At 44.1% G+C, this 22,320-nt stretch overlaps 1 protein-coding gene across 2 annotated transcripts in view; it reads left to right on the forward strand.

Moving 5' to 3' along the window:
• The window catches only part of EGFR (epidermal growth factor receptor), a 216,279-nt gene that overhangs the window by 127,707 nt on the left and 66,252 nt on the right, over nt 1-22,320 (forward strand). For both annotated transcript variants that reach the window (XM_070360477.1, XM_070360476.1), the window contains 3 exons: nt 17,584-17,735; nt 18,581-18,764; nt 21,746-21,880. In XM_070360477.1, coding sequence (XP_070216578.1) covers nt 17,655-17,735; nt 18,581-18,764; nt 21,746-21,880 — 400 coding nt within the window. In that variant the 5' untranslated portion in view covers nt 17,584-17,654. The remainder of the gene's footprint in view (nt 1-17,583; nt 17,736-18,580; nt 18,765-21,745; nt 21,881-22,320) is intronic.

A 22,320-nucleotide genomic window follows, 5' to 3' on the forward strand; every position in this document is an offset into this window, starting at 1 on the left:
GTGAGTCTATGATGAGGCCCAGGATTCCTTATCGCTAACAGACTCTCGCAGGTGAGGCCAATGTTGCCAGTCTGCAGCCCCCACTCCACAATGTGAGGCTCTAAACTGTTCTGCATGTGCCTAACTGGTCTCTCCACACTGTTCTTGAGACCTTCTGGGCCCCTCTCCGTGGGTCAGTAAGGCCGTTTGTTTAAATTAGAAGAGGGAGATTATTTAATTTTATGAAGGTGCAACATGGCATAGAGAAATGTAATTCTTGTTTTTGCATTGAAAAAAACATTGAAACCACATGCTGCAAAAATAATGGCTTTTCTGTTTATAAGAAAAAATCACAGCATTTGAAAATTACAAGCTACTGACATCCCACATAGAGGGGAAGAGTCCCCTGTCACCAGGACACTGCCAGAAGCCAGGCTCATTCCCATCAGCTCTGGGCTTCAGCCTAGGGTGCTGGCTCTTCAGACAGGTAGCATGTTCTAGGGGTGCCAGTTCCTACAAGACCTCTGCCTCAGAGCTTGTGCTTCTGAATAAGTTGTGTAATTAAACTTCTTGTTTTGAGAAAAGTGGAGACTCACATGTTGTAAGACATGGTACCAAGAAGCCCCGTGCAACCTTTTGTCTAATTCCCCAGTGGAGCATCTTGTTGGAACAGAACATCTCCTCCCATAGAACCTCTTACAGACACATTCACTTCTGGTCACCATCTAGGTCCTGCTCCAAAAAGCAGCAGGTATTTTTAAAACACAAACCTGAGCATGTTCCTCCTTGTTTGAAATCTTCTCATGCCTTTAAAATGGAGAGTCCTCAGCAGCAAGCCCTTTAACGGCCCCCTGCTTCCCCTTACCCTGCTCTCTGCCAGACTCATGTCCATCCAGGGGACCTTCCACAGTCGCAGCTCCTCCTGCAGGAAAGCCTGTCAAGCCCTTCCCCACACTTGGTCAGGCTCCTGAAGAGCTCAGATGAATGGCTGTAACTCAAAGGATCCTGCCAGGGCCTCTCAGACGGGATCAGGGTCTACCTTCCATACCCTCCCCCAGCCACACTCACAGTGCACGCATCAGCGAGCAGTTCCATGAGTTGGTGGCAGTCCGTCACCCCCTCTGGACTGCAGGCTTCCTGAGGCAGGAGCAGCGTGAGGCCATTCTCAGCTGTGTCCCTGGACCTCGTGTGTGCCTGACACACGCTGATGCTACAGTGACGGACTAATGATGACGACAACAGCGATGGCCTCTGGGAGCCAGACACTGTCTTACAGATGTTAACAGTTTAATCCTCACGCTGATTCCACAAGGCAGGCACCTTTACTCCCATTACAGAGGAGGAAAGACAGGCTGAGTAAGAAATAATTTGCCTGGGGTGATACCACCAGTCCCTGCAGAGCTGGCTCAAAGGCAGTCATCAGAGTTGGAATCCTCAAGCTAGGACAGGAGTATTCACCACAAGCAACCTTTGTGCTGGGCCCCATGCATGGTGGTCAGGTGTCCAGTGAGAGCATCCACTGCGTGAATACAGAAGGGAAGTGGTCCCAAGACTGCCCTCATTAACCAGGGCATAGGAGACACCAAGACTTTCATTCTAGTGGGCTTGATTCTCAATAGTTTCCTTATGTTGACTTTTTAATAGCTTATGTATTAGGTAGGGGCTTCCCTGGTGGCTCAGTGGTAAAGAATGCACCTGTAATGCAGAAGACACTGGAGACTCAGGTTTGATCCCTGGGTCTGGAAGATCCCCTGGAGGAGGGCATGGCAACCCACTTCAGTATTCTTGCCTGGTGGGCAATAGTCCATGGGGTCACAAAGAGTCGGGCACAACTGAGCAACTGAGCACACACCCACAGAACATTAAGTAGACATGAATTAGACATGAATTAGAAAACTGAGATTATTTGCATGTGTGAAGTATAAAACATTTTGTAAATGTTATTTTATTTGTAAGTGGATGAGGGTATAATGAACATGACACTCATTATATGAACAATATTGTAGGATTTGGAGTATAAAATTGACTTAGGAATTGTCCTGTGAAATAGCCACAAACATCCCGTAACACTCCCCATTTAACCTCAAATCAACATTAAATAAGAAGCGACTGGACTTAAGGGCAAAAACTGCAAGTGTATTTCTGGTGGTAAAACCATTCCCAGTGACAATTAATTTATTGTCTAGTTAATAAGAGTTCCCTTGTCCCTTAGCACGTTAATACTTGCTCCCAATTACTATTTAATATTTTTGATTTTGTATTTCTTTTGCAAACTGAGCGATCATTTGATGAACGGCTGGATTCTGCTGCCCAACTTTTGAACCATTTCCAGTGTAAAATTACAATCCCAGATAATCATGCCACAAAGATCTGGGTCTCATTATGAGGGAGAAAAGCTGGGAAACGGCCCAGTCTGACCTCCCCCAAACCAAACAGCCATGGCTTTTTCTAGTTGTTCTACAAATGATTCAAATTTTTTAGTAATTCTAAAAACTGATGTGTTTTTTCCATGAAAGGAAGTGTTACCACATTTTCCAAAGGAGGAGGATCTATATCCTTGCTCTTTCATCCTCTCATTCCCACCCCCTCACCCTTGCCACCACCCACACAACATCTGTAGTTCCTAAACTAAAAGCACAAATTATTATGAAAGTTAATTGAGCTTACAAAGAAATGTTTGTGTAGGAAACTTTCTCGGCTTCAAGGAGAGGTCTGGTTTGAGTGGCCATTCACCAGGGTAGAAATCAGCTCACTGAAGGCATTCCTGCAGCCCCACAGGAGCAGCCCCTTCTGCTGCCACCACCCCCGCCTGCAGATTTGATCATGTGCCAGAATAAACAGTTCGATGATGAGTTCAGTTAAAACATAAAGTACACACTCACAGTTTTTCACCACTCTGGTTACTGGCCTCAATAACCAGATAGTCAGCAAGAAAAAAAAAGTAGGTTACAGATTACCAACTAATTACATCCACCGCATTAGGCCCAAGCCCTCCGGCCACTTGAAAGGCCCTTGGACACAATCCTCACTCGGCACTGGCCTTACAGGGACCTGCAGGCCCCAGGCTGCCAAGAATGACTTTATCCCCATCAACATGTTCTGTCAGATTGAATGGCACAGCCTGAGAATCCCAGACTGGCTAAGAACAAATGAAAAGGTTTGCCATCTCTTGGAGTGCATTGTTGAGCCTGGATTTGGTACTTAGACTTATTGTGGGGCTCGGCAGCTTTCCCTTGAGGTGGTTTTTAGACCCAGGGACTTGGCTCCAGCCCCAACACTTCACTCCTCTCCCTTAACTATCAGGAGTCTCTTAGACATATGATCACAAGCAAATAGATGGAGGGCATATTGTTGAAGCCTTGTAACTTCACTTACAGCACCTGCCCTTCGAAAGACACTAACCATGATCAAAGGCAGCATATTTTGCTCCTAGAGATGAGTCTCTGATTGTCCCCAAGAGGAAAGAAATTCAAATAGTTTGCTACTAAGTGATAAGGTTGATTCCCTGGTGGCTTAGACAATAAAGCATCTGCCCACAATGCGGGAGACCCTGGTTCAATCCCTGGGTCAGGAAGATCCCCTGGAGAAGGAAATGGCAACCCACTCCAGTACTTTTATCTAGAAAATTCCATGGATAGAGGAGCCTGGTGGGCTACAGTCCATGGGGTCGCAGAGTCGGACACGACTGAGCAACTTCACTTTACTTTGAGTGATAAGAAAGGGGCCTCCCTGGTGACTCAGATGGTAAAGAATCTGCCTGCAATGCAGGAGACCCAGATTTGATCCCTGGGTCGGGAAGATCCCCTGTAGAAGGGAATGGCTACCCACTCCAGTATTCTTGCCTGAAGAATTCCATGGACAGAGGAATCTGGCAGGCTACCTTCCATAGGGGCACAAAGGGTCAGACACGACTGAGCGACCGACACACACACAAGAGATAAGGAAACCCCACTCAGGACTCTTTGGCCTAGAATGATTGTCATGGTGGAGCAGTTTTACCTTGGTCATTGCACTTAAAGGAAGGCTCTCTAAGAACGCTTGGCAAGGAAGAGAATTACATAATGTCTTCTGTGAGCAGGAGAAAAGCATAAGAGAGAAGTTAAAGGTAGGAATTTTTTCAAAAGAAGATAAAAAGTATGTCTTGTGAATCCTGTGTGCGTTATTTTTAAGTATTCCCTTGGATAATAGTTAATAATGCAGCAAGGAAAGCAAGGGTAAGTTTTCTTGTCTGTTACTTAATAGACCATGTTTTTGGAAGAATCAGTCTGGTTAAATCCCAGATACATTCAATCAGAAAACGGGCTTTCAACAACAGAATTTTGTGTCTGCAGTCTGTAGCAAATCCAATTCTATTAGGCCAGGAGGATGTAATAGAAACTAAAACCTAAGAGAGACCCAAGCAAGGAAAAATACTTCCTCATCCAAGCCTGAGAGGAATTTACCATCAGCCCTACTATTAATAGAAGCAGTGGAGATTCCATTTTCATTGCTCATCTGCCACTTTAGTTATTAAACTTAAAAAAGAAGTGAATCAAGTCTGCTGAAAACCTATATATGATGTTAATATAGAGATTTTAGTAACTCAGCAGTATTTATTCATCTCTTATTGCTTGCTGAATTTCTCAGTGTAATAAGCTAAAGGGAAGCCAAAGGAAACAGAATGTTTGCTGTTGTTCTCAGGTGACATGTTATTCTTTAAAGAGACAGAATGTGCTGTGAAACAACAGAATGCTTTCACCACAAGTGAAAATGATGAGCAAGTGCACATCGACAAGAGGCAGCCACAGGGCTGAGGAGCCAGGAGGAGGAGCTGATGGGGGAGCCTCTCTGGAGGACAGCCTGTGAAGGGAGACCACACACGTGGAATTCCCGAGAGCGCTGGGGAGGCAGGATTCAGGGATCCTGAAAGCAAGGGGCTAAAAACAGCAGTGAGAGACTCTCATTGTCTTCGCATATCTGCACGCCCAGAGGTGGAGGAGAAATGAGCTGCATCTGTGTTAAGTCAAAGGCCATTATCAGGGGTCTAGCTTCAGGGAAGAGAAGGAATAATTTTGAGATAGCATTGTAGATGGAAAATTGGATTGCTTTACCGACTCATAGCAGGATTAACATTCTTAGTCACTGGGAAGGATAAGCAGAACTTGAGTTTTTGTTTGTCATGAATATGGAAAGCCAGGATTCCTGGACATGGATTTGGCTGTCCAGTTCTAAGAATAGATGTTGCTTCACACAGAACCGTAACCTGCATGTGTGCTTGCTAAGCCACATCCAGCTCTTTGTGACCCTGTGGACCATAGCCCACCAGGCTCCTCTTCCATGGGATTCACCAGGCAAGAATACTGGAGTGGGGTGCCATCCCCCTCCTCCAGGGGCATCTTCCAGACCTAGGGATCAAACCCTCGTCTCTCATATCTCCTGCACTGGCACCTTACCATTAGTGCCACCTGGGAAGATTGTAAGCCCCACATACACATATAAATAACAGCTTGAAGCCCTTCACTTCCTTGTTAGTTCTTAGTACCTTATATCTTCAATCCCTCTATTTAGCTGATGATGAATTAGGAAGAATTTAACCCTAAGAAAACCCTTTTGGGGGCTTCCCAGGTGACACCAGCAGTAAAGAACCCACCTGCCAATGCAGGAGACATGTGTTTGATCCCTGAGTCAGAAAGATTCCTTGGAGTAGGAAATGACAACCCACTCCAGTATTCTTGCCTGGAAAATTCCATGGATGGAGGAACCTGACAGGCTACATTCCTTGGGGCTGCAAAGAGTCGGAGACTGACTGAGCACGCGCACACACACACAAACCCTTTTGGAGTTTGACCTTAGGAGTGAAATTACCCACTTTAACCAGGTTTATCTTCTAGAAAGTCCAGGATAAAGGGAATTCTAATTGTGTGCTTCCCCTCCTCCTGTCAGGCCTTTCCCTAAATCAGAGATTGGCAAAGTACAATCCAGTGCCCAAATCCAACTGCTGCCTGTTTTACAAATAAAGTTTCATTGACACACGGTGGCACCTGGCCATCATTACTTGTGTCTGGTGCTGTCTTTGGCCCACAACAGGATCGAGGATTAGGACACAGACCATATCATCTGCAGACCTGAAAATATTTACTCTGGCTCTTTTCAGAAGTTTTCCAGCCCCTGCTCTGGAACAGCATACAGGGTGCTTCAGACTGTATTTTCTGGACTCAGACCTGTGTCAGTGAGAGGCAGCTCTGGTTGGCATCACCCATTCACACCTTTTTCCAGGCACATGGTCCATCTAATAGCAGATGGTTCTGTAGGAGAACTATGACCTTGAATTGCTGGCTTCTCATGGAGAGCTTTCACATTCTAGAAACAGTAGTATCTGAGCACAATCAAGAATCTTCTGCAGCAGAAAGTTGGCTCAGGCTTCTCCCGAGTCAACGGAGAAGTTGTTAGTGATTTCTGAGTCAGTCTTTCCTCATCACTGAGCCCAGGAATTGGGATGGGCTTTGGGTCACATTGTAAACCAAGGAAAGAGGCTGCACGCCTCCCCCACTGAAATGCAACTTAAAAGGAATATTTAAAGTAAGTAGGAGTAAGTGAAAAAATTGTTCATTTTAAAACAAGCATTAAATAAAAATATGTAAATACACACAGCACACAAATCCCAACTGCGAAGGGTCAGATGAAGCTTTTTGCTAAATGAAAAATAACAAGAGTAGAGAATGTTGTGAACACAAAGCTAGGAGCTCTTCTAAGGGAATTCTTCTAAAAGACACACAATAGGTGTGGCTTCTTCAGGCTTAAGTGCCCAACACAGGTTCCCTGATCAGATATGGGTCCAAATGTGCCCCCTTTCAGGCCATGGGCTCTGGGTTAGCTATGGTCAGTGTCCACTGTTCCTCCCTCAGCAGCAGGAGCCACAGCTGTTCGCCAGGCCACACGTAACAATGTGAGCAGAAGGCAGAGGGGTCAACCTCTGGGAGAGCTTGGAAGGAAGGAAGCAATTCATTCTACTGGGACCCAGTCCAGATTTAACTCAGATTAAAGTTGTAGTAATATTTATTGAGTCTACCATGTGTCAGATGCTTTGAGCACAGATTCTCCCATTTCCCTGAACCCTCCCAAGAGTCCCTGTTTTATAGGTGAAGAAAAAGAACCTCAGTGTGATAGAAACATGGTCCCAGTAGTGTTGGGACCAGAGTTCTTACCCAGTCCTTATGGCTCTAAGGCCATTGGTCATTGACAGGTCATTGTAAAATTTGGATGCTCTTGTTCTGTAGTCAGAATGGATAGGAGGTTAGCTTGCCCCTTTTCTGACTTTTCAAATCCTTTATGACATGACTGTGACGGATTGGTTCAAATAGTTGTGCTGAGGACTTGACATGTTTTGGTAACTTTTTAAAAAGCAAGCAGCTCATTGGTGAAATCAAGCCCCTTATCTTTTTAGGGAGATTACTTTTCTCCTTTTATTGTTTCTCATTTGTTCCCAGGGGCAAAAGGGATACAATGATGCCCCCACAGAAAGCAATTCCAGCCTGAAGCAGCATAATGCAAGCTCAGACTTGAAAAATGGCTTAGAAATCTCAGCCCTGTTAGCTCTTACCAGGTCTGAACCCTCCTCCCCCAAATCCATCCTTTCCCAAGCAGTCCCAGTAGACCAGCTTCCTTCTGTTTCCTAACATCTTTGCTCCCTTTCTTCTGCTCCTTTTTCCTGTAGGTTCCCTTGTAGGAGAGTCACAGGTCCTCTGTGACCTCCTGAATGTCTCACAGCAAAGGCTGGGCAGAACACCATGGGACACTCGAGGAGCTAGTCCTGGCCTTACTGTGGCTGGTGCCTGTGGGGAAGCACAGGGAGGGGTGCTGGGAACATCTTTGTTTTCAGAAGAAACCTTTGGTGTCATGACCTCTCCTGGTGTTAGTGATCACTCCCTTGTTTAGCTGTTTTTGGGGGTAGGTGACTATTTGTGTGTTCGATTTTCCTTATGCTCACGAGTAAACCAAGTTAAATGGGTATCTATTTAGAGACGTGGCCTTGAAACAATTGTGCATTAGTGACTTATTTTTAAAAACAAAATCAATAATGATAGGAGAAAACATTTAAAAGCACATTCGGATTGTCTTGGGGTGGGGGTAGACATGCCACATGGAGCCCACACCCAGTCTTTCCATAGAGAAACAGTTGCAAGAAAGATCCTTACCCTCCATTCTGGTTTAGACATCTTTTATTTCCTTGCAAATTATGTATCTTTTCCAGAATTGTTTTCATTAAGAATGCATGGAGAAGTGATTCTTAGAGATAACTATAGAGAACCCAGGAAGAATCACTCATGTGTATCTCCAGATGACCCAGAGGAGGGCAATGCAGGGGAGAAGGAGAAATGAAATAAATCTTATTTTCTTAGTGTGGCAAATTGTGGGACTGGGTGTAGTGGAGTCACCAAGCCCAGCGCCTGGCACTTTTAGGCAGCCTCCTCTTTGCTGGGAACATGGAGTGACTTCTTTGCTTTACTGTGAGGAACATAAGGAATGTTCCCATTGGCGACTTCTCCTCTTGCGGGCCTGGGTCCTTCAGTGGCTCTGTTGCATGGCTGGGGGAAGTCCTGTGATTATTTCGTGAGTAAAGTCATCTCCCCAAAGGGCTGGTATGTCTCTTCAGGGCAGTGAGCACTTCTGATTCATTCTTGACAACTGTTGTTGAGCCATTTTATTAAATATGTTTTAGTTGAAGCAGTGAATGAACAGAAGAACAAGCAGCCCTCGTGGCCCTGGTGCTGACCACAGAGCAAGAGGGAACAAACCTTTGCTCAGTGGCCAGCGACACCTACAGCCGTGGCTCCCCAGGCTGGGGTGCTCTTCGGCCGGGCTGGTGTTTGGGTGAGCTCCAGAGGAACAGCACCCACCTTGGGGAGCATTCCCCAGCCTTCCTCATTAAGGGGAGTCACAGAGGCCTGGGCAGGATAGAAAGCCACTGCCTTCTGCTCTCCAGGTCTCTACTGAAGAGGGTCATTGGAGTCAGAGGTGAAAGGTGCAGGGAGACAGAGGCTGTCTTAAGTCAGACTCTGAACTGTCAAGGTTTGAACCGGTTTCAAGTAGTGGTCTTTGACACCCACCCCATTAGGAATATTCCCTTTCCGACTTTCCAGGCTTACCTCTGTGATGACCATCTGCCCCCACCCCTTGCCTCCGTCCTGCTCTGCTCTTTCAAGTCTCCTGCTTTTAGACAGGCAGACCATCCCATTTCAGTGGCCCTCTGTGGTGAGAGGGAGTAACGGCCCTTCCTCATTTAGGTGATAGGCAGGTCTCAGCAGTCACATTCTTGAGGAAGAGTTTTGAAATTTGTCTCTGCAACTGTGCAGTGTCAAGTACTGACCTTGTGGCCTCTGCACTGGCCCTCACTGCTCGGGTTGAAGGACTCACCTGAAAACACAGCAGGACTCTGAAGAAGTAGGTCAGAAGCATGAAAATCGAAGTGGGGGTGAAGCATCCAGGTGATGGGTTGGCAGTGGCGTTTCTCACTTGAGAGGCATGCCTGTGTGTGGAGAGAGCCCCGGAGCGTGAGAAAGCAGTAGTCCCCAGCTAGGAGATTAGAAAAACAGAACCCAGCCGGGAGGAGGCGCTGACTCATGATATCTCTAGAAAGTAAAGACCAGACACACTAAATTCTCTCTTGTTTATATTTTCACATGGAGAGATTTTAAACCAATTCCAATCTTCTGTCCTTTCTTCAGTGTACCCTGCTCAGCATTTAATATTCACTCAAGGAACACTCTAACCACATGTAATCTAGTTCTGTACTACCTAATATAGATTCTGGTGTATAATCTGATAATGTCATTCATCTGCCCATGAATTTTCATTCAGTATTTGTCCATCTGTTTAAATAAAGAGGACCAGGCACAAATTGTGTTGCCAAATACTCAAAAAAGATTTATGGGGCTGAATGAATAAAAAATTAATGGGTATGGCTTTCTGAAATCTTTTCTGGTCCAGGTTCATTTTTGATCATCCCAAATAGGTAAAATTCATTTCTTACTTACCAGCCATTCAACTACCTATAAAAATGGAATGGACAACCAGCTCCATGATTCAAAAGTTTTTCATTTCCATTGTCAGAACCATTCTCTGGACAGCATCCAATAAAAGTGAACAGTAATGTCTTTAATTTTAGAATTTTAAAGCATCCTCAATTTTGACACAACACAGCAGTTCTGTTGACTGCATTTAAAGAAGAAATCCACCCCGCCGCCCCAAGAGGTGGGGGTAGTTTGCTGGTATCCTTGAAGACACATAGGCAGAAATAGATTGCAGTGGTTTGCCTGCTCTGAATACTGCTGTAGCAAAGCCTCAATGTCAGACATGATTTGTATTTAGAGAAATGTGTGATTTATGAAGCACTTTTGTGTCCACAATCTCATTACTGCTCACAACTACCCTGTCAAGGGCATCAAGCTGGTCCTGTTGAGACCCAGAGAGTTGAGATAACTGGCTGGAGATCATCCCATAATGATACATCACAGTCTTCACACTGATTTGGAGATGTCTAAGTTGGCTTAAAGCTCAACATTCAGAAAACGAAGATCATGGCATCCGGTCCCACCACTTCATGGGAAATAGATGGGGAAACAGTGGAAACAGTGTCAGACTTTATTTTTCTGGGCTCCAAAATCACTACAGATGGTGACTGCGGCCCTGAAATTAAAAGACGCTTATTCCTTGGAAGGAAAGTTATGACCAACCTAGATAGCATATTCAAAAGCAGAGACATTACTTTGCCAACAAAGGTTCATCTAGTCAAGGCTATGGTTTTTCCTGTAGTCATGTATGGATGTGAGAGTTGGACTGTCAAGAAGGCTGAGCGCCAAAGAATTGATGCTTTTGAACTGTGATGTTGGAGAAGACTCTTGAGAGTCCCTTGGACTGCAAGGAGATCCAACCAGTCCATTCTGAAGGAGATCAGCCCTGGGATTTCTTTGTAAGGAATGATGCTAAAGCTGAAACTCCAGTACTTTGGCCACCTCATGCGAAGAGTTGACTCATTGAAAAAGACTCTGATGCTGGGAGGGATTGGGTGCAGGAGGAGAAGGGGACAACAGAGGATGAGATGGCTGGATGGCATCACTGACTCGATGGACGTGAGTCTGAGTGAACTCCGGGAGTTGGTGATTGACAGGGAGGCCTGGCGTGCTGTGATTCATGGGGTCGCAAAGAGTCAGACACGACTGAGCGACTGATCTGATCTGATCTGATGCTGTCACTGGAAACCTTCCACCACCCCTCCCCGAGCTGGTCTTCCCGGGATTCATGCACAGCAGTTAGCTCCCAAAAAAGTGGACACAATGTGCACAGGTCTCCTAACTTGTAGTTTATTTTTAAAAAGTCATAAACTTGGTTTGGGCTTACTTTAATGGCTAAGGGGAAAATTATAGGGAAGGAAATCAACCAGGTACTCTGTGTCCCAACTCTAAAACAAAATAGGTGTTGTTTTAAAGTCTTCTGCTTGTTAGCTTAGATTTGATTTTGTAGATGTGTCGATCATGCCAAGGCTTGGCATGTTTAATCCAGTAGGCGTATTATAATGCACATTGCAAATTACCAAATATTTAAGAGGACTTTTTGAGTGTTATATGTGCATTTCCAAGTTGCAGTGTAGATTGAAATTCAGTTTGACAACAGTCTTTGGATGCCTACAGGATGAGGACTATGTATTAGGTATGAAATTAAATATGATCAAATAAGAAACTGTTGATAAAATATAAAGTTTTGAAAAATAAAAATCTTTTCAAAATTATAATGAAACTTTTCCCATTCCACAAAACCTTTTATTAAAGCCACAATGAAAATTTAAATACTATTTTGTACTTTTTAAAAATCATATTTGTGTTTACTTTTATTATATGTTTTCCCAACTTTTTCATTATAATTTAACTGTAGGTCAACATCCCTACAAACTTATATGGATTAAATAAATTTCACAGGCCAGTCTGATGCTATAATCACAATTTATGACATTTTTCTATGGGATAAATTTACTCTCTACTCCCTGAAATGAATGTAAAAAATGTATTGATAGATCAGGAAGTAAATGGAACTTGGAATCTCTTCAACTCCATCATTATTGAAGAGACACCAAATCTGTGCAATGCATGGCTTTTCCCAAGGGCTACCATATGCAACTGTTCTGAATACCAATGAAGTGAACAACCTGTAGCTTCCTTACCCTTCTAACAGTTTCTATATCTAGTATTTTATTTGGTTACTTCTAATTTTTAAAGCACTTCCATAAAGCCATTCAATTAATAATATGCAAAACTTTGAAGAACATTTCTCAATTTTTATGAAATGTATTTTATTAAAAGTGTCATTCTTTTGGCCTTGTTCAACACAGAGTTTTGTAAATTATCTCCTCAGTAATATATTATTATAAAGTAATACATGGTCACTGTAGAAAATTTGAAAAATGCAGAAACTCTAAGGAGGAAATAAGAAAAACACCCCAAACCCAGTATTCATAAAAGACTATTGTTAACAATTTTTCTTCCAATAACATTTCTGTGCATTTTTTTTTCGGATGTATAAACATACACATTTTGAAATTACCACCATAACACAATTTGAGTAGGCAAAAGAAATGATTAATCCTGATACTATGAAACCTCTAGCAAGCTCTCTGAGTATCTTTTCTTTATTTATTTTTAAATCCGTTATGTAAATATCTTATTTGAGATTTCCTTAAACCTTTTCAGGATGAAAGTGGGCAAAATCTTCCTTTGGGTTTTAAAGCTTAATCTAATACGTTAAGTAGTCTAGAATGATTTTACAGTAACCAACTAGAAAGTTGTGAGACCTGACACTGTCCTGCGACATCCTGCCTCCTCCTCTACCACCAGACACAGGGAAACAAGAAAGGCTGAGAGGTCCCTGTCAAGTCATCCAAGACTCTGGTCACATGACCACTATCAGCCCATTGCTTTCACATCTAAAATGTAAACACAGCATGTGTATTCACATCCCAGCAGTCAGTCCAAGGAGATATATGTGTATTCCACTTCTCCCCACTCTTTGTATTTGCATAATAAATAATTTTAAGTAGTGATGAATGCGAAGAGAAAAGAAATCAGAAAAATGTGATAGAGTTCAGTAGGGAAGACTTAAGCTGACCTGGTCCCAGAACAGGCTTTTCTGAAGGGATGTCATGTCCACCGAGGTAGAATCTCAGTGACAAAAGGGACACAAAAATGCAAAGACCTGGGGAGAAAGGGAAGAGTGTTCCAAGCAGATGGAAGAGCCCTGAAGGGGGCGGGAACCTGCTGGCTGGGAGAAACAGAGAGGCTCGGCTGGACCAAAGGGCAGGGGAGGGAGCCTGAGAGAGATGGTAGGAGGGGCACGGGCAGGGGCCCATCCTCTGTTCTGCTTCCCTGGGAAACTCGGATGGTTCAAACCCAGAGCAATGAGATGTGATTTCTGCTTCAAAATGAGGTGCTCGTGGGAAAATGAGGCAATAATAAAAACAGACAGTTTTAGAGGCCATGTGGAGAGATTTGCAAGTGCCCAGGGACCTTGGCTGCCATTAAAGCATAGAGAAAGCAAATTAAAACAATTAGGCAATTCCAAAAGTATCTAAGTGGATTTGGGAAAATCTGGAGAAACCTGTTTTAGTGTTATGTCTTAGCCTTACAGATTTGTCCGGGCTTGTGGGCAAAGAGAGAGGTACACCCCCACAATGACACAGGAAAGCCACAGGCTCTCCCTGTCAAATCAGGCATGTCTCAGGACTTAAAGGTGGCAGACTGTTTTATTTTCAATTCAAATAAATTGGGGGTGGGGTTTGGTTCTTCAGAAAGAGAACAGCCTGACTCTGGACAGCACATGAACCCTGGTACCAGTGGTGCCGTGTGAGTCCATGAGCAGAAGTCCCCAGACAGGCAGAATTGTCCTAACTGGAAACACATCTGCAGTTTGTGGTGTCTGGGTCAGGGGCTGTCTGAACAGGGCCACGAGGGAGCTCCCAGGGTGACCGTGATGTTCTGGGCATGACAGGAGTATAGGTTACACGCTGCATGCATTTGTTGAAACTCATCCAGTGCTACACTTATTACTGATTATCTCATAGTTTGTGGTGTGACCTCAATAACCACTGTCAGTAATCTTGAACTGTAACCAGTGGCATGTCAGGATGAAGGATACGGCTATCTGTGCCTTACTTTGTAATGCATAGAAAAAATTAGATGGTAGGTATGTGTTAAAGTGAACATAATAAAATGCTACTTTAAGGATGCTGACAGTACAATTCTGTTAGGTTTTTGTCCATTTATGAATCATCATAATAAATTGTGAAGATGAAAAGCTGAGTGCTTTGAAGGCCCCCTTCTTGTTTCAGTAGAATTTGTCTTCAGATTTGCGGGAAGGAAAGCAAATCTCTATCATGTTATGTGGAGCTTGACACAAACACTTTTAATTGTCTAGTTTTCAAAGGCCTAGCCTAATGTAATATTGAATTCTCTCTGAATAAATTGCTTAAAAACCTAATCCTAAATGCATATTTCAATGAAATTCTTAAAGTACAATATATTATTTTTTCTTTCTTCTTCCCATTGGATAAATATTCTTCTCACAGAGTAACTCTATTTAATGCCCAGTATTTGAGTAAGCCAACCAAATGCGGCCAGTTCACACAGTATCACCGGACAAGGACACATCCACGGAGGTCCCAGCGTCTGTCTGGGCACACCTTCTGTCAAGGCAGCTGTCACAGTCCCCAGTAGTTAGCTGTAACAAAAGAAACCTGAAGCTTTGTGTGCATTCACTTCTCAGAATAGCTCTGGGAGGCCAGAATGGATTTTAGCAAGTCTGTATTTGAGAAAACCCTGCTGCGGAACTCCGGGAAGTCCTTCAGTCTGCATACAGGGGAAGTGCTGACCGGAAGCTTTCTCCTCTGAGCTCAGAGCCTTTCCTCTCACAGCTTTGCCTTAGGTCTGCCTCGCTAGTTAGTGATTTTTATTTTTCAATATTACTGATTTAATGGTCTCACATTTAAATGTCCTATATTACATAACATGAGATATTTGGTATAAAGATGGAGCCAAGATTATACCTTGTTCAGTCAAGAAACCCAGGCCAAGCCATTTGCATCCTCACCCCAGACCTGCTGTCTCCCTTTTTGTGTGTGGCAGAGAAACCTCAGAATAAGCAGCCTTGTCATGTTTTCTGTTGCTACTTTAGTCATTAACCCAGGAGTAGGACTCAAGATGGATTTGCCTTCCGCTCAGTCCAATAGTGTGTTGGCTGCTTTTTCTTAAGAATAAACATGTTGGGCAGTTGGGCAATTTTTTGCCATTATTAAAAAATATGTCAACATTTTGCATGAAAATTTAGGTCTGTTTCCTCAGAATAGATTTTCCAAAGTAGGGGAATCATCATGACATAGACTTTAAGCATATTTATTTGTATGCACAGTCTGTCCAGTTGTTTCCAAAATGTTTTACAAATTAACATTCATATCAATAATGTGTAATGTTGCTATTGTCTTCCAAATATAGGATCTTTTTTTAAATTGGAAAGTAATTTATAGTAACTGTAAATAGCAAAGGGTCATGGTAGGTATTCATCAAATAAGTCCTTTCAGTGTTCATTTAGCACTTTTTGAAAGAATAAATAAAAACACAAGTGTAGTCCTTTTGCAATTATTTTCTTCTTTAACAGGGTAAACTTACCTGACATGTTTTCCTTTTTAACTGATGAAAGTCATTTTCACATAATTTAGTAATAAAAATAGTTCAGCCAAGAGAAATTTACAAATGGATATTTTTGAGCCTTTAAAATGAAAACATTTGTGATTGCTTTCATCCTTCTGTGTACAGAAGAAACCCTTCGGAAACATGCTCCAACACCCAGTTCTAGTCAACAGTGGTCACCTGGCTGGCATGAAGGGCATGACCAATACTTGGGGCTGCCTAGACCAGAGCTGACCAGTTAGGCTGAAATTTAGGGACCATAGCTTCCAAGGTGTGCCAACAGAAAGGTCACCTCTTGTTGTCAAAATCCGGCACTTCCACTGATGCTGGCATCTTTAAGGACCTTCGAATTGGGAAATCAGTCTGGCCTCATCTGTATGCACTGCAGCCAACTGTGTACAGTGATTCCAACTTGAGGTTGCAATCAGAGCAGCCCACACTCCTAAGTGAAGGCAGCCAGAGATGTTGGGTCTGTCCCGTGTTATGGTTGAAAGAGTGATGAAATCACCGTGCCCTGGAGCCGGTGCAGGGGGCTCTGTCTTGTGAACCATTGCAGTTCCCTTGTGAGCATTCTCTCTACCACCAAATTTGAAAGAGACCACAGAAGGGAGAAGAGGGAAATCCTCACAAAGTCAAAGAGGAAGTAAGGGTTGCTTCATATTTAATGGTGGTGTAAACGCTTCACGTTCATTATGTGCTGTCTGAACATGCGCTCAGTGCCTTGGCACCAAAATGCAAGAGCAGACAGTCAAATGATGCTCTGCAGAACACTACTGTGGGGAGGGAGCAAAGAACCTATCAAATAGAAATGCAGATTTGGGAAGAGTTCCTCAGGAAGTCCCCACATACTGACTCTGGTGTTGGTTTTGTGCTCAACCACCTGGTTGCAGATTGCAGCCCTGCCTGGTCAGGTCTGAATCAAACCTCCAAAGCCAGAGGCCATATTTCCTCACTTATGATAATTTTGGCTCAAAGTACAGTCGCTTACCAGCTCCCTGCTTCAAAAGTCCCAAACCTCTTTGTTTTCTTATGCTTGCCTATACATGTTGTTCAAAGAGCTAATTTATAAACATGGCTTTATTATAATCCTCTCCTTTGCTTTTAAATATAGACTACCAAATGTATTTTCATAGTCTGACTTCATCCCCTAATTTAAAATGTTTTCTTATGTTAAGTTTGACAGCTGAAAACATCAGGGCATTAAGTGTGCCGAGGCCACATCCCAGCAACTGATGCCAAACCCTTGCCCCTCCACCTGGGTGGCAGGCTCCTTAGAGTGTGGCAGACCCAAAGACATGCTGGTTTCTTAGCAACCAAGTGTGTTTTCATGTTACTTTCTAAATTTTATATAATATTTGATTTTATTCTTCGGTGCATCAGTTTAGAATATTTTTTGTCTCCGGTCAATGGATTTTAATTTACAGTCTTGTCATTGATTTTAGGTTGTACAAAGCTGTGGTAGGAAACTATGTTTGTAAATAGTCTTTCAACACATAATAATGTGACATGTTATCTTTTTACAAAGTAAAAGTTCATTATATATTTATTAACATTGTAAATATACAATTATTGTCTATTTTTTCATGCATTTTACTAAAACTCTTATAGACTGTTTGGTCTCAAAGATTTCCATAGGGTTTTCATCTGTTTCTCCTTGAATTTTTAATATTTTTAAACAGTTGCATGCATTATAGAGATGAACTAGTCCTTAGTTTGAACTGCATCTTGTATAAACTTTTAAACATTGTTTATCATGTTTGTCCTGAGTGGCCTTCAATCAGAATTACTATCCTAAGTCCCTGAAGCATGCAGTTAGTTGAAGATTGTGAAGATTGTTTTATTTTAGTTTTTCTACTTTACTTTATTTCATGTGATACCTTTTTTCCCTTGTTTCCAGTTTGCCAAGGGACAAGTAACAAGCTCACCCAGTTGGGCACTTTTGAAGACCACTTTCTGAGCCTACAGAGGATGTTCAACAACTGTGAGGTGGTCCTTGGGAATTTGGAAATTACCTACATGCAGAGTAGTTACAACCTTTCTTTTCTCAAGGTTAGTTCAATGAATTTGATCCTTACCCAAATACAGTAGAAGTAAATAAAGTAAATATAAGTAAATAAGGCCTTGGCAGAATTTAATTGGCAGTGTATTTACTTTTACTATGGCAATTACTTACACATGCAAGTTTTATGGAAAGGTCACTTTACCAGATAGTGTCAAGGTGTAGCTATAAAAGAATAGCAAAGAGAAATAGACTAGCCTGGCATTCTGCTATCATTGTGGACACTAATCTTTTAACCAGCACTGCAGCCATGGTATCCTGCTATACTGGCTGTTTGAAAAAAAAGAAAGAAGACCTGCTTTGTAGCCCTTGCCTGTTTTCTTGGTATAAATACTCCCACCACGGTTGATTTCTGGCTACCAAGAGTTTAAAAACTAGTTCACAAAACTCCCATATGTTTTGCAATAGGCTCCAGTGAGCCAATCGGAGCCAGCCTTAAAAGCTTCTGAGTTGGTGTAGTTAAACTTAGGATTTGATTGGTTTTCTTCTGGGTTTGTTTGTTTGCTTTTGATGGAAAGCCTGCAAGACAAATACAAAATAAATTAATAAAATGTTTCCATTTTCTGCTAAGTCTGTTAAACACCAGGCAAAATGAAAGTCACAGCATTCCTCAGTAACGCACATGGTCCGTTGTTACTGCTGTCAAGCTCAAGAGGCAAAAATGCAGGAATCACTATAAATCTTGTTACCTCCCATGGGGTCAGTGGTAATTATCTACATGATTTGTCAACCACTCCTGTTCAGCTAGGTGTCCTGGGCTCTCTGGATCCGCTTTAGATCTTGCGTTCATGGTTCCTCCAAAGAGAAATAATATGTTCATGTTTTATTTCCTTAGACCATCCAGGAGGTTGCCGGCTATGTACTCATTGCCCTCAACACAGTGGAGAAGATTCCGCTGGAAAACCTGCAGATCATCCGAGGAAATGTGCTTTATGAAAACACCCATGCCTTAGCCGTCTTATCCAACTATGGAGCAAACAAAACCGGACTGAGGGAGCTGCCCTTGAGAAACTTGCAGGGTGAGAGCAGGGCGCAGGAGGCTATAGTACGAAGAGCGACTTGGACGGTACTTAGCAGACTGGGTGCTTTTCTGAATTCCACTCAGGGAAGACTTTTGCTTTGCATGCCAGCCATATGCAAGAGACAGTGAGTAGAAGTTCTAAGAAGACAGTAGTTAATGGGGCAGGAAGGGAAGAGTTAAGCCAAGTACAGGTTCTGTCTTGTTCATGGAAATGTATCCAGAGAGTTACAAAATAAATTAAGACATGGTAAAGGTTCTGGAAAAAGGAGAGTATGACCAGATGACGGGACTGGAATGCTCAGGTAGTCCGCCAGTCACTGCCTGGACCTCATGTATAAGGCACAAAGAGTAAAAATCCAGCCACTGTCTGAGACATTTTCCAGAGTCACGCTATTATACAGAAAGCCATTTTTAAGTTTGTAAGGATAGAGAATAAAGGTGTTACAGGCGAAGTTTGAGTTCTTGTGGGGAGGGCACTTACGAGGGTGCTGTGAGAGAAAACTGTGGAAAAACGGCAAGTTGATTTTTAAAATTTGAAGATAACGATGACTGTGGCAGGTACAGTGCCAGCCATGTTAAATTGGTAACTTAATTTAATGCCCCTCACCTTCTTTCAGAGCAAGTGGTATGCTCTGCCATTTTAAAAAAAAAAATTGGTCAAAGTAACCCTCTTGAATTCCTACAGGAGTGAGGAAATGGCCAGGGTTGGCCACCCAGACCATGCCACAGAGCCCTAACCTTCCCTCATGCCTCACGGCTCTGATGGGCAGCGGGGCCAGCCCTGAAGGGGCTGAGAGCAGAGGACACACAGCAGAGGAGGGTCGCGGTACGGGGCCTGACCCCAGGCCGGGGTGCAGGGCGGGCTGACTGCCCAAGCCCCATGGCGCCTGTGTGCGGGTCAGCTCCTGGGCTCTGCGTTTATGAAATGGCCTTAGGGCTCCCCTCAGCCTCCCACGCAGTTGGGTGCGGTGCTGGCACTGGGCTGTGCTGTCCTCGCCCTCAGCCCACCGGGATGCCTCCCAAAGTTGCTGTCTCGTGGTGCCAGGCAGAGGCAGGTGGGGGCGCAGACTGTCAGTTTCCAGCCCCAGCTCTATCAGCTCCATGGCTCACCAGCCAGGCGCCTGGGAGTGGGTTCTTTCTGTGATTTCAAAAATGGGGGGACAATGATAACAGACTCCCCAGGGTTGTTGAGAAGATTAAGTGAATTACTGCAGACAAAGCCCCAGGGAGCTGTTTCTGTGCTTGGTATTATTCCTGTTGTGAGTATTAGGGTTGTATCAATTCAGATTATTTCATTTTATTAAATAATCCTCTAATTTGGATTATTCGACATGAATTACAACCCACTCCAGCATTCTTGCCTGGAGAATCCCATGGACAGAAAGGAGCCTGACGGGCTATAGTCCATGCAGTCGCAAAAGTGTCAGGTATGACTTAAGGACTAAACAACAACAGTTGATAACTAACACGGGCCTCTGGTCATCCCGCTGCTGTCTCCTTGGCCTTCCTGCTCCTGGCCTGTCATCCTGAGGCTCCTGAAACCCCAGCTCTCTCTTCTATGTCTCCAGCTCTGGCCTCTCATGAGTTTATCCCTTGACTCTGGCTCCCTCCTAAGTGAAGCTTTTCACTTGGTTGTCCAGCTGTCATATCTGATTTCACACCCAAAACAAGATGTGGCCCTTTCCGACCCCCCAGCCTGCCTTCTGTGACTGCAGCCCCTCCCCACCATCTGCCGAAGGAACTGCTTACCTGGCCCCTCACGGCCTCTGCTGGGGCTGTCTATCCGCCTGGAGCACACTGAGCCCACTTCCATCTGGGTTCCTCCACATGTTCTCTTCCCAGAGATGTTATTTCCAGCAGCCAAAGAGAGCTTCCCCAGAAGAACTCTTCCTTTTCCGTGTCCTCTCCCACTCTGGGATGCTTGGCATTGCTTACATATCTAGAATTGAGTTATGGTCAGAGGACCATGTGAGGATTAGCTCAGGCCATGCATATGTCTGACTACTAGGTAGTACAGTGGTAAAGAGATTCAATAGACGCAGGTTCGATCCCTGGGTCAGGAAGACCCTCTGGAGGAGGAAATGGCAACCCACTCCAGTATTCTTGCCTGGAAAATTCCATGCACAGAGGAACCTAACAGCCCATGGGGTTGCAGAGTCAGACACAACTGAGTGACTGAGCATGCATGCATGTAAAGCAGCTGGCACAGTGCCAGCCTCGTCGTGGGTCATGGTCCTCTGTGAACAAGAGGTTACTGACTATGCATTGCCCCTCACATGCTTGTCCTTTCTTAGAGAGGAGCCAGCAGGAATCATTCATCTCTGCATGCCTCACAGCACTCACTTCCATGTTCTGTGCACAGAAGCCATTCGGTAAATGTTTGCATAAGTGTCATGGGGGAATACTTGCCCTCTGCTCCAGCTCAAGTTTTCTTATCACCCCTGGTGTTTCACGTCATGCCAACTCTTCCTTTGAGCAGTTGAACAGTTTTAAGTCTTTGCCTTCCCTTGGCCACCCAGTCTCTTCATCACACATACAGATCCTTCCTGCTCCTCTTTCCCCACTTTCCCAAGCACCACAGCATCTTCCCTTCCACCCACCCTTCCTGTCCCATCTGCCCTTTCACACTGTCATCACGTGGTGACCCCGGTCCGGCTGGGACCAGCCAGCCTCCCTGGGAACCACCAACTTACTGTATACCTGTCATTCATGCTACTTGACTAAAGCATTATCTTCCCATGGCCCCTGATTTCTAAATTCTGGTCATTCATTGTTCAAAGACCCAGTGCAGGGGAATCCCAACTCCTCCACAGAGGAGTCCATCAGCTCACTTTCCACTGCCCCACTGCAGTTCCAGGGAGTCTCATTTGCATGCTGCCATCTCTTAACAGAAGGTAAAATGTGAAGAAGCATATGCATACTTCACAAGAGTTTAGAAGAGATGGCACGTTTGCTCATGGGGGTTCCTTTCTCATGCAGAAATTCTGCAAGGTGCCGTGCGATTCAGCAACAACCCTGTCCTCTGCAACGTGGAGACCATCCAGTGGCGGGACATCGTCAACCCTGATTTTCTAAGCAACATGACAGGGGACTTTCAGAACCAGCAGGGCAACTGTAAGTGTTCCACAGTGCTCCCCCCCACCCCACCCCCGGATTGCAGCTCATAAGGCAGGGTGGGGAGCCAGAGAAGGCACAGTTCATGTTAAGTTACATGAATCTACAGCAAAAATAAGTAGTAAACAGGTTATATGCTCACTAGAAGAGCACCTATTTAAGACAGAAATAGGTTTGTTTTTCGTGGTGACAGCTCACTTGCTTACAGGTCACACACACACACACCCCGGCCCTGCCAGGGCAGCTGAGCTCACATGTGGCATTGAGAAAAGCCCATCGTGCCAACCCTGGCAAGGGGCTTCTCTCATCCTGTTTGAGGAGACTAACCACGCTTTTGTAGCTTCCGATTTTCTGCTGAGGCTCAAAGTGGCGCCAGGCCCTTTGGAAGCTTTGAGGCTCAGCTCTGCCCTTCTGCTCCTAGGTCCCGGGCACTCCCACAT

The sequence above is a fragment of the Bos mutus genome, chromosome 22 (assembly GCF_027580195.1).
Source record: "Bos mutus isolate GX-2022 chromosome 22, NWIPB_WYAK_1.1, whole genome shotgun sequence".
Taxonomy (NCBI): Eukaryota; Metazoa; Chordata; class Mammalia; order Artiodactyla; family Bovidae; genus Bos; species Bos mutus.